Source organism: Falco rusticolus, chromosome 19 (assembly GCF_015220075.1).
Source record: "Falco rusticolus isolate bFalRus1 chromosome 19, bFalRus1.pri, whole genome shotgun sequence".
NCBI classification, from domain to species: Eukaryota; Metazoa; Chordata; class Aves; order Falconiformes; family Falconidae; genus Falco; species Falco rusticolus.
Genome location: NC_051205.1, coordinates 5,421,565 through 5,434,275, shown reverse-complemented (window position 1 = coordinate 5,434,275; position 12,711 = coordinate 5,421,565). Strand labels below are relative to the sequence as shown.

The 12,711-nt window shown below is 51.6% G+C and overlaps 1 protein-coding gene across 1 annotated transcript; it reads left to right on the top strand.

Annotated features, from left to right (window-relative positions):
* The first annotated feature begins 4,346 nt into the window (after positions 1–4,346).
* LOC119159145 (keratin, type II cytoskeletal 3-like) lies at positions 4,347–8,232 on the top strand. The gene is made up of 9 exons (XM_037411727.1): positions 4,347–4,946; positions 5,683–5,897; positions 6,096–6,156; positions 6,323–6,418; positions 6,539–6,703; positions 6,837–6,962; positions 7,193–7,413; positions 7,707–7,741; positions 7,841–8,232. The coding sequence occupies exons 1-9, from the start codon at positions 4,347–4,349 to the stop codon at positions 8,230–8,232; spliced, it is 1,911 nt and encodes a 636-aa protein (XP_037267624.1).
* Positions 8,233–12,711: the final 4,479 nt, after the last annotated feature.

Sequence of the window (12,711 nt, the reverse complement as noted above, 5' to 3'; positions counted from 1 at the left end):
TCCCATCCCGGGAGTCGCGTGGCGATGCCATGCCTCGTCAGCAGCCCTGGCGCGCTGCTCGTTAGTCCCCAGCCCAGTGATGAAATAACCATCTTCGCAGCAAAGGAAAGCCTCGCCTGCGGGCACCCAGCACGGAGCGCTGAGTTACGGGAGGGGAACGCTCTGCTTTTCTGGCTGTGTTGTACATTTCTGGCCGCCTCGTGGCAATTGTGTATAAAACTCCTCTTTCTTCCACTGTCCTCACGTTCCTTCCTCGATGGCCATGGCCCTGGGGTGCTTCTGCATGCGGTACATCCTGCTGCTTCCATTCACCAGCCTTTGGGGCCCGGGTAGGTGCGGAGCAAGCGGGACCGGTGCCCTGGCACAGCTTGTCCTTGCTCTCCATGACACCTGACAAGACCTCAGGCACACGTGGACTTTTTCTAAGGAGAACAAAGCTTGCTCTTCAGTGCCAGGCCCCTGTGACATGGAACAAGATGTACCGTCCCCACCGCCCTTCCTCTTCTGTTTGTGGTATGCCCTACTTCCTTGGGATGTTGCCATTCTCAATAAATTGCAGAGAACATTCATGATGTCTTGGTGTCATTGCTTTGGACGGCTCTTCCAGGCAAGGTGGGATGTGCCATTGGGGAAGCAGCCTGGTGGGAAGGGGTGGGTTGTTCTCCGGTTCAAGGTGCGTGACTGTGCTTTGAGGGAACCGAGTGGGTGTGTGAGTGGAGCCAGGCAAGTACCCAGGCACGGGTGATGCCTCTCGACTCTCATCAGTCATTGTAGTGCCTGAAGACACAAGCCCGTACCAGGAATGGTGACGTTCTGGATGATCAGTTCGCACCATGTGCAGTAAATTGGCTGGGGCAGGAGCACTGTCCTGGAATTCATGCCTCAGCATTATACCAACCGACACAGTTGAGTCCCCTCACACAACATTGACTTCTGATCAAGTCATCGTGGAACAGACTTTGATCCATGCTGGGGGAAGTAGATGGCAGTGGTGTTGTGGGCAGTGGTGGGAAGGCAGACACACAGCTGCCTGCTAGCATGGGTATGGACGTTGGCCAAGCACCTACCCTCTGATGCACGAGCTGGCTGTGGCCAGGCAGCCTGCACAGCTCAGCACCCTGCAGGCACCAGCAGTGCTTGAGAACCTCTAACTCATCGTCCCCTTCCCTGACCAGCAGCAGGAACACAAGGGCTGGGAAGGCATGATTGCTCCCAAACCGTGGCCTCAGGCACCCTCCAGCTCCCTGGAAAGCGGGTTAATCCCCCCAGTGGGTCGTCTTGATGTGGAGACCAAGCAGGAGAGCTTTGCTCTGGCTGGAGGAGGGGGGACTGGGAGCGCAATGCTGCTGTGTTTGATCTGTGCTGTGGTTCAGCTCCTCTGCCACAAGAAGAGATCAAAGAGGCTGAAACCACTTTCAGTAGTGGTTCAGGAGTCCCACAAGAACCTGTTGTGAGCTACCAGGTCCCTGAGGCAGGAGAGGCCCAGCCAAGGCAGTGGGGAATGGTTAGGGGGCTCTTGGGAGCGGGGCTTGTGCTCCCTGTGCAGCCACGCAGAGGTGTGCTGGAGCTGGGGAGCGTGACTGGGTTTGGCCTGGCAGGAGGCGATGGGAAGGCAATGCCCCTGAGAAGCTGGGGCTGGGCCAAGAGCACTCTGGGGTTTGGCTTGGGGCAAGAGTCCCTTGTTTTGGTTCTTGATCTTGGGACTATGTTTCTTCTCAGCTTTAAAAACCAAAACAACGTTGTAGGTACTGGTGTGAGGAGTCACTGCAACATGCTCCTCCGTGCTCCCTCTTGCATTTTGTGCCAGAATCTCTTTGTTGTGTGAACGCTGATGTTGCAGCCCAGCTTGGTCTCCATCTACATTTTCTGCAGAGTTTACGTCTTGCGTGTTGTTGATGATTTTACTATGTACAACTCCTTGTGTAAGAGATCTGAAGGAATGGTTGGAGCCTATGCTTGGTGTTGAGTTCTACCTGGAGGAGGCTGCAGTGACTCCAGGTTGGGTATAATCTTCACATCTTGTCTAAGGATGTTAGAGTGAGTCAATCTGGGCGTCTTATCTGAATGTGGTCAGCATCCAGGCATTTGGCTGACATGACAGATCTTCTCCCTCATCTTGGAGCCGCCATGTGGGGTGTTACAACCAAGTTACGCTGCCTACCGAGAAGGGCAGTGACCGTGTCTTTGGCAATCTGGCATGAGGCCATGAGCAGAGATGACCTGTTTTCTCCAACCAAAACCTGAGCTACCCTACACCTCCCTGGGACTGCTCACCTTGAGCGAGTGCGCTGTGCTGCAGAGGGATCGGGGGAACGTAACTCTCTGTCTTGGAGGTAACAGCTGAAGAAACAAGACCCTCTTCATTCAAGCTGCTTTTGAAAGGGAAGGTGTCCCCTCCCTGCTGCAGGGATGGCTGCCCATTGTCCAGCTCCAGCCTGTCACAGAGGGCAGGCCACACACATCTGGATAACCCTTGGTCAACTGGGACTTGTGTCACTCAGGATAGGACAGCCTTTGGCCAACTGTGGCTTGTGTCCCTCAAGGATGGGATAGCCTTTGGCCAACATTACTTGAGTCCCCCTAAAAACATGTTCTCCTCTGCCCTGCGCCCCGTTCTGTGAAGAGCCTGTGGTGTCCAGCAGCCTCCGCCTCTGCGGCCATCAATGGCATTTATGTTTGTGATTCCTCTGGTGGCTTTTGAAAGTGATTCTCTGGGCTGGTGTTTCCAATGGGTCTGAAGTGTCTGTGGCTGCAGGCTGACACTGAGGAATACTCTCAAACAACACCGAGTTGCACAAGTCTTACGGGAAATCCTGAAAACTTGTTATGAATGTATATGTTCATAGTTTGGTCTTTTGAGTAACTTTAAATTCATGTTCATTATTGTTTTAAATCTTTTAAAGGGCCTTTATGTATATTTTCATTGTCACTTTTTGATTACTTGTGCTGGTTAATATCTAGAGAAGATGTGAAAAGTGATGATGTATTTCAATCATTAAATGAAACACATATTTGATTGATAATTTCCAGACAGATAATACCTTCAGAATGGCTTTTAAATAGTATTTACAGATCTCAGGTTCCGTTTAACCAGCAGCTATAAGCCAGGTTCTTCAGAACACTGCATATCAGTTGTCTATTGTAACCTGGAACCTTATGAGTAATTATTTAATATTTCATTTACAAGCAATCAAAAAATGGCTTTCAGACACACCCTACAGAAAACATCTCCAAAATACATCCCTTTCCCAACAGGATATTTGAAATTGAGAGGATATACGATGCTTCACAAGTTATAATAGCCCCTGTTCTTAATGTTTCTCACTTTGGTTGTCTCATCTTTGGAAACAGCTGTTGCGTCAGTGACATCCATCTGAGCAGTAGGAACCTCTCACCATCTCGAGCTGCTCCTCTGCCATCGGGCTCAGTAGTGCTTGATGTCTGTCCCCAGCCACCACCAAAGTGGCTGCCCCATGTGTCCCTTCGCTCTTCCACAGTTTGCTGTTCCCTGTTGCCCTCAGAAGAGCACAGAGAAGGAGCGTGATGATTCAAGTTGTCTTGTTCACTCCGCTCCATCATCATCCAAGGTCCCAGTTAGCTGTCACAGACTGGGGGAGATACAATTGGAGGGCATTTAATGCACGGGTAGAGGACACTCCCATTCGAAGTGACACCACATGCACTCCAAGGAGATGTTTTTCCTTTAGAGCTCGAGAATATGCTGAGTCTCTTCAAACTTCAGTGTCGTGAGTTTCCCGTTGAAGATTGGGAAACTTCTTCTATAATGCCAAAGGCAATTTGACATATAAAAAGGGGATTTAGGGTGTGTTTAAGGAATTGTGAAAGCTACATTATAGCTGGGATTTCATAAAAATTTCTCCTTTCACTGCAGCTTTGACTGGAAAGATCACTATCTGGAATTATTGGGAATCGTTCATGAAGGTTGGAAACCCAACACGGGGCTGCAGAAAAATGCAATATTGAAAGAGCTGAATTCCGAGATGTCATAAAGATATGAGAGCCCACTTAGTCACTGGGACCTGTTTCAATGTCCTTGTTCTTTTATTCACCTCTATATTGCAGGGTGTGTTTCTAGGCAGGACCAAATATGGGAAAGCTCAACGGGGAATCTGTCAACAGCACCGTGCTGATGAAAATAATAAATTGGTTTCCACCTGCACGCCCATGCTGTCCCAGCCCACCTCCACAGGCGGATAAAAGGGAGTGCCTGAAGCTGTGGAGCCAGAGAAGACTGTGCACACTTCTCTCCGCACTCGTCCCTCGCAGCACAGCTCCGTTGGTCTTTCTGCTCTTCTTTATTTTGACTCAGCTTGGAAGAATCAGCCATGTCTCGGCAGTCCGTCTGCAGGAGCTTTGGAGGCGGGAGTAGAAGGGGCTACAGCTCTTGCTCTGCCATTGGTGGTGGCTTCGGAGGCGGTGGTGGCAGGAGCAGGATCAGTTACAGTTCATACTCCTCATCCAGGGGAGGTGGTGGAGGTGGACATTGCGGAGGTTTTGGCAGCAGGAGCCTCCATAACATGGGTGGCAGCAGAAGAATTACTATGGGTGGATGCTATGGCGGTGGAGGATATGGCGGCAGAATGGGTGGCTTTGGTGGAGGCTACGGAGGAGGAATGGGTGGCTTTGGTGGAGGAATGGGTGGCTTTGGTGGAGGAATGGGTGGCGGTGGCATGGGTGGCGGTGGCATGGGTGGTGGAGGAATGGGTGGCTTTGGTGGTGGAATGGGTGGTGGTGGAATGGGTGGTGGAGGAATGGGTGGCTTTGGTGGCCCTGGCTTCCCTGGAGGCATCCAACCAGTGCAAGTTGACCCAAGTCTCCTGCGACCTGTCCATGTTGAGATTGATCCCCAAATCCAGCAAGTGAAAAACCAGGAGAAGGAACAGATTAAGACCCTTAACAACCAGTTTGCCTCCTTCATTGATAAGGTGAGAGTGTCGGATGGTGCTAGTTTGGAGATGGGAATTCTAAACAGCTTTCCTGTGGTGCAGAAAGGGAATATTTTTTCTTACCAACAACTACTTGTTAATGTTTGCAAGACCGCTGCCTTAGTAGAAGTTATTATAAAGGTCTTATTAAATAATACCAAACAATAGACAAGGTTTTCGTGCTAATGGAAGATTAAAGAGAACATTTGCACAACATTAAATTCTCTTGCCTTGTCATCTCACAGCCTAATTCCTAATGATTCAGGGCAAAGTCACCATCGCCTATTTAGTTGTCCTAAGAGTTCTCCTGACTGTGCTTTTCTTTTTGATGAAACTTTCTTTTCAAGGAACTGATTCTACAAACTAGTGATGAAGACCTTTCCAACACTCTGGGATTATTTTGAATTCAAAAACCCCAAAAGAAATACAGAATCCCTTGTAAGATAATGTTCTTGACTTCACTACTGGGAAGAGGATAGCAATGTCCAAAACTGATGCTATGGAAAAATAGGGATGATATTTTCTACTGGCAACGTCTTTTTCTCCCAAAGTGAGAGTTCCAGAATGACTCAAAATTTCATAATGCTTGCCAGGCACTTTAGGAGAGGAATGTTTGTATGAGACATAGTTGGGGATGTGGAAAATGATTCCCGTGGCCTCCCAAATAAGCAGGAGGTTTGAGTGGTGCGATGCCTCTCTGGGTGGGCACCTCACACACCCCTTTGTGGGCTTTCAGGTCCGCTTCCTGGAGCAGCAGAACAAAGTCCTCTCCACCAAGTGGGAGCTCCTCCAGCAGCAAGGGCCTTCGGGGCCAAGGAAGAACCTGGATGTCATCTTTGAAAACTACATCCAGAACCTGAGGAGGAGGCTGGAGTCGATCCTGGGACAGAGGGGCCAGCTGGAGTCAGAGCTGCAGAACATGCGACAATACGTTGAGGAGTACAAGACCAAGTAAGTGCAGTGACAGGCTGAGGAAGAAGTGGGCACCAAGACAGGAGGGTGAAGCCAGCTTGGACATTTCCACAGTGTCTTCCCTTTGCTGTGGAGCTCTGCAGAGATGGGACCGAGGTTGCCATGGAGGGAAGGGGGGTTCCACTGGTTGACTGATGAGCAGTCAAGAGACTCAACTTGTCTTGTCCCCTTCAACAGGTATGAAGAAGAAATCAACCGGCGCACCGCTGCTGAGAATGAGTTTGTGGTGCTCAAGAAGGTAAGTCAGAGAGGCACTGGGAGAAAGGGAGTGTCGGGGGACAGGCTGCACAGATGTTGGAAGGAGGCAGCACCAAGATGGGCATCTTCCAACAGGAGGCATTGGCTGCCAAGAGCTCTTCTGGGGTGGGAGGCAGCTGTTGCCATCTGTGTGATATTTCTTTTAGGATGTGGACAATGCCTACATGACTAAAGTAGAGTTGGAAGCCAAAGTGGGAGCTCTGACTGATGAAATCAACTTCCTGAGATACATCTATGACGAGGTACGAGCTCTCCCTTTTCCTGGACTGGTTGGAGATGTACCGAGGCATGTGTAGGCTGGACTGGGTGCCCCCATAGATCTGGGCTTGAGAGTCACTTGGGCTGCACTGTCTTGGTTGTAGGAACTCTCTCAGATGCAGACAATCAGCCGGGACCTGTCTGTGGTGGTGTCCATGGACAACAACCGCCATCTGGACCTGGAGAGCATCATCGAGGAGGTCCGGCGTCAGTACGAGCAGATTGCTCAGAACAGCCGGGCTGAAGCTGAGGCTTGGTACCAGAGCCGGGTGAGTTGGGAAGCCATCAAGGCACCTGGGACGGTCTCTGCTGGCTCATGCCTCCCTTGCCACCCACCAAGGGGACCACCTGCATTCTGGAGAAGTTGAGTCCCTGACAGTTGCTTTGTCTCTGTGCCATCAGTATGAAGAGCTGCAGAACACCGCTGGTCGGCATGGGGACAGCCTCCGCAACACCAAGATAGAGATCCAGGAGCTGACCAGGAACGTCCAGAGGCTGCGGGCTGAGATTGAGAACGTGAAGAAGCAGGTAGGGGTTGGCAAGCATCTTGTTGGGTGGTGGCATCAGGCTGGGTCATGACTGAGCTGTGTGGTGTGTCAAGGACAGTGTGAGGGGAGCATCAGTCATTGAGCTTCAGGTCCTTTGGAGGAGATGGATGGTCCCTGCCCATTTTCCATTCAGTTTGCGTCCTGAAGGCTGCTCTGGTGGAGGGTGTGCAGAAGGGAACTGAGAAACTGCTTTTCTTTTTTCTTTCTCAGAACCAGCAGCTGCAGGCAGCTATTGCTGAGGCAGAGGAGCGGGGTGAGATGGCCCTGAAGGATGCCAGGATAAAACTGGAGGAGCTGGAAAGTGCCCTGCAGAAAGACAAGGAGGAGCTGGCTCGCTTGCTGAAGGAGTACCAGGAGCTGCTGAATGTCAAGATTGCGCTGGACGTTGAGATTGCCATGTACAGGAAGCTGCTGGAGGGGGAGGAGAACAGGTGCCTATCTTCTTTTTGTGTCTATTTGACTGAAGTCCTGACAGATTATATTAAGAGTAGGTAAAATCTTTGCAATGACTCTAAAGATGAATTCCATATCTCCTGTGCTCTCTTACCCTTAAGTATGTTCTCCATATTTCTTATAAGAATGTTAAGTTCAAGATTGCTCATTTCTTTTAAAGAAAAATTGGGAAATTCAGCAATGTAGTGAATATAAACCTTGTAATAAAAGGGTGGAAACATGCACTACAGAGTTAATCCCAGAGGATTAACTGGTCTGTTTTCCCTCCCAGGCTGTGCAACGATGGCATGTCCAACGTCAATGTCTGTAAGTATCGGCATTTCTCTCCTTGGGCAGAAACCATGTGTTTCTGGAGATGCGGGATGCCGGTGCACTCCGGGTATGTAACCTGTGCTTCTCCTCCAGCTGTGGTAGGCAGGACCACCATCTCTGGTGGCAGAGGAGGCATGGGAGGAGGCTTTGGCGGCGGCAGCGGCATGGGAGGAGGCTTCGGCGGCGGCAGCGGCATGGGAGGAGGCTTCGGCAGCGGCAGCGGCATGGGAGGAGGATTTGGCGGCGGCAGCGGCATGAGCGGAGGAATGGGAGGAGGAGTGTGTGGAATGGGAGGCAGCTTTGGAGGAGGAAGCATGGGCGGCAGCTGTGGCATGGGAGGAGGAATGCACAGCGGTGGCTTCTCTTCTGGGAGTGGAAGGATGTGCGGCTCCGGAGGTGGCAACTTCAGCTCCGGTGGGGGATCGTCCTCCATACGGAGATGTGTCACGACCACCTCCGTCAAATCATCAGGCGTGAGGTTCTGAGCCCCAAAGCCACCTCGCAAAAGGAAAGAAGCATCTCCTACCTTCTCCCGGCAGCAGCCCAGCCTCCGTACATCCAGCTCCGGTGTCCTGCAATGAAACGAACTGTCTCCCTCATGGCCCACCACGCACCAGCTCGGTCCCATCCCGGGAGTCGCGTGGCGATGCCATGCCTCGTCAGCAGCCCTGGCGCGCTGCTCGTTAGTCCCCAGCCCAGTGATGAAATAACCATCTTCGCAGCAAAGGAAAGCCTCGCCTGCGGGCACCCAGCACGGAGCGCTGAGTTACGGGAGGGGAACGCTCTGCTTTTCTGGCTGTGTTGTACATTTCTGGCCGCCTCGTGGCAATTGTGTATAAAACTCCTCTTTCTTCCACTGTCCTCACGTTCCTTCCTCGATGGCCATGGCCCTGGGGTGCTTCTGCATGCGGTACATCCTGCTGCTTCCATTCACCAGCCTTTGGGGCCCGGGTAGGTGCGGAGCAAGCGGGACCGGTGCCCTGGCACAGCTTGTCCTTGCTCTCCATGACACCTGACAAGACCTCAGGCACACGTGGACTTTTTCTAAGGAGAACAAAGCTTGCTCTTCAGTGCCAGGCCCCTGTGACATGGAACAAGATGTACCGTCCCCACCGCCCTTCCTCTTCTGTTTGTGGTATGCCCTACTTCCTTGGGATGTTGCCATTCTCAATAAATTGCAGAGAACATTCATGATGTCTTGGTGTCATTGCTTTGGACGGCTCTTCCAGGCAAGGTGGGATGTGCCATTGGGGAAGCAGCCTGGTGGGAAGGGGTGGGTTGTTCTCCGGTTCAAGGTGCGTGACTGTGCTTTGAGGGAACCGAGTGGGTGTGTGAGTGGAGCCAGGCAAGTACCCAGGCACGGGTGATGCCTCTCGACTCTCATCAGTCATTGTAGTGCCTGAAGACACAAGCCCGTACCAGGAATGGTGACGTTCTGGATGATCAGTTCGCACCATGTGCAGTAAATTTGAGCAGGCAGGAACACTGAGGAGCCCAAACTGGAGGAATTCAGGAGGCTGCTAAATATTTGAGCAAGTCCTGATATAGCCTCAACCTTGTAATCATATGTAGTCATTTCCCCAGGAGATGTCTTCATGTGTTGTTCTGGAAACCTCCAGCACAGAGGGGTCCAGCACCTTCTGAGTCAATGAGGAGGAGGTTACAGGCTGCCCCGTGCCGATATTTAGGGCTTGGCCTCTACACAGACTAAGCCACTCAGTGCCCTGCTGCCTATGCCACCCACATCACATCTTAGCAGAATGGTCAAATTGCTCCTGCTCTAGGAAAGGGGGTTTATCCATCTCCCGCTGGGATTTCAGATTTTTAGGGCAGGAAGAAGCTGTGCACAGGGTATGCTGAAAGCACAAGCGGAAAGTTACAGGATTTGTGCAGGGATCCTGCCAGCACATAGTAGCAAAACCACTGGAGATCAAAACACATGGATGGATGATGAAAACTGGCAGCAGAAGGGTGGGAACAGGCAACAGACCTATCTGCTGTTGTCAGTTCATCTGAGTTTCCTGCCTTGGCATGGACTTTGCTCTGTGGTACAGGAAGGTGGCAATGGCAGTAGTCCTGTGGGCCATGGTGGGAGGGCAGGTGTACAGCTGCCTGCCAGTGGGGATATAGACACTGGCCAAACACCCACTCTCTGATGCACAAGTAGGCTGTGGCCAGGCAGCCTGCACAGCTCAACACCAGCAGTGCTTGAGAACCTCTTGTAGGGGAATGAAGGCAGGGGGTTGATTGACATGGACGATGTGCAGCTGTAGCTCATCCCCGCAAAGTGGTTAAATAGCCCTGAGGTGGGTGGGTGGGAAGTCCCAGATGTAGGAGGTCCTGGACGAAGGAGGTGCCTGGAGAAGGAAACCAAACCCCATGTAAAACAGAGACAAGGAGGAGTGTGTTATGGGCTCTGGAGGATGGAGAAACAGCATGGATAGTAGAGTTTAGCTGACAGTGAAGCCTTTTTGCTGCTCAGTAGTTTTTGTGCTGTGACAATTGGTGTCTGTGTGAGGAACGCTGATATGGACTTAAACTGCAACATCTCTAACTTATCATCCCCTTCCCTGACCAGCAGCAGGAACACAAGGGCTGGGAAGGCATGATTGCTCCCAAACTGCGGCCTCAGGCACCCTCCAGCTCCCTGGAAAGCGGGTTAATCCCCCCAGTGGGTCATCTTGATGTGGAGACCAAGCAGGAGAGCTTTGCTCTGGCTGGAGGAGGGGGGACTGGGAGCGCAATGCTGCTGTGTTTGATCTGTGCTGTGGTTCAGCTCCTCTGCCACAAGAAGAGATCAAAGAGGCTGAAACCACTTTCAGTAGTGGTTCAGGAGTCCCACAAGAACCTGTTGTGAGCTACCAGGTCCCTGAGGCAGGAGAGGCCCAGCCAAGGCAGTGGGGAATGGTTAGGGGGCTCTTGGGAGCGGGGCTTGTGCTCCCTGTGCAGCCACGCAGAGGTGTGCTGGAGCTGGGGAGCGTGACTGGGTTTGGCCTGGCAGGAGGCGATGGGAAGGCAATGCCCCTGAGAAGCTGGGGCTGGGCCAAGAGCACTCTGGGGTTTGGCTTGGGGCAAGAGTCACCTATTTTTGTTCTTAATTTTAAGACTATGTTTCTTCTCAGCTTTAAAATCCCCAGCATGGCGTTGTAGGCATTGTAATGAGGCATTGCGACATCCTCCTCTGTGATGCCAGAATGTCTTTGCTGTGTGAGATCTGAAGCTGCAGCCCGGCTTGGTCTCCATCGACGTTTTCTGCAGAGTTTACATTTTGCGCGGTGTGGATGATTCTGCTGTGCACAGCTCCTTGCGTAAGAGATCTGAAGGAACGGCTGCAGCCGAGGCTGTCTATCGAGTTTTACCTGGAGGAGGCTGCAGTGACTCCAGGTTGGGTATAATCTTCACATCTTGTCTGAAGACGTCAGAGTGAGTCAATCTGGGTGTCTTATCTGCATGTGCTGAATGTGGTCAGCATCCAGGCATTTGGCTGACATGACAGATCTTCTCCCTCATCTTGGAGCCGCCATGTGGGGTGTTACAACCAAGTTACGCTGCCTACCGAGAAGGGCAGTGACCGTGTCTTTGGCAATCTGGCATGAGGCCATGAGCAGAGATGACCTGTTTTCTCCAACCAAAACCTGAGCTACCCTACACCTCCCTGGGACTGCTCACCTTGAGCGAGTGCACTGCGCTGCAGAGGGATCGGGGGAACATAACTCTCCGTCTTGGAGGTAACAGCTGAAGAAACAAGACCCTCTTCATTCAAGCTGCTTTTGAAAGGGAAGGTGTCCCCTCCCTGCTGCAGGGATGGCTGCCCATTGTCCAGCTCCAGCCTGTCACAGAGGGCAGGCCACACACATCTGGATAACCCTTGGTCAACTGGGACTTGTGTCACTCAAGGGTAAGGTAAACCTTGGCCAACTGTGGCTTGTGTTCCTCAGGGGTAGGGTAGACCCTGGACAACTGTGGCTTGTGTCCCTCCATGGGTAGGGTAGACCCTGGCCAACAGTGACTTGTGCCCCTCAAGGGTTGGACAGCCCTTGGCCAACAGTGACTTGTGCCCCTCAAGGGTTGGACAGCCCTTGGCCAACAGTGACTTGAGTGCCCCTCAAGGGTCGGACAGCCCTTGGCCAACAGTGACTTGAGTGCCCCTCAAGGGTCGGACAGCCCTTGGCCAACAGTGACTTGAGTGCCCCTCAAGGGTCGGACAGCCCTTGGCCAACAGTGACTTGAGTGCCCCTCAAGGGTCGGACAGCCCTTGGCCAACAGTGACTTGAGTGCCCCTCAAGGGTCGGACAGCCCTTGGCCAACAGTGACTTGAGTGCCCCTCAAGGGTCGGACAGCCCTTGGCCAACAGTGACTTGAGTGCCCCTCAAGGGCCATGTTCTCCTCTGCCCTGCGCTCCATTCTGTGAAGAGCCTGTGGTGTCCAGCAGCCTCTGCCTCTGCGGCCATCAATGGCATTTATGTTTGTGATTCCTCTGGTGGCTTTTGAAAGTGATTCTCTGGGCTGGTGTTTCCAAAGGGTCTGAAGTGTCTGTGGCTGCAGGTTGACACTGAGGGATACTCAAACAACACCGAGCTGCACAAGTCTTACAGGTGGCTGCGGAAACTGGAACATGTATATTCCCATTTGGAAGCTTAAATACAGTATAACATTGGTCTGTTGAAATGCTTGCAAGGTTTTAAAATATGTGTCCCTTGGCTATTATTTATATTTTTCAGGAACTAGGCTCTAAGGAAATGCTAGGTCTTTTTCTTAAATTTCATAAATGTAACTAAAATGTATATTTGATTAATGAGACCTAGAACAGATCTGCAAGATTTCTTTAACTTGACTACTTCATAGCCAGATAGCTCGTGCATGAACTTAAACATTATTGTTTTCTATTTTGAACCAGCAGCTGTTGTCTTAAAAATACATCTTTGTAAAGTGAAGCTCATCATCACCCCTTCTTCTCTCCCCCG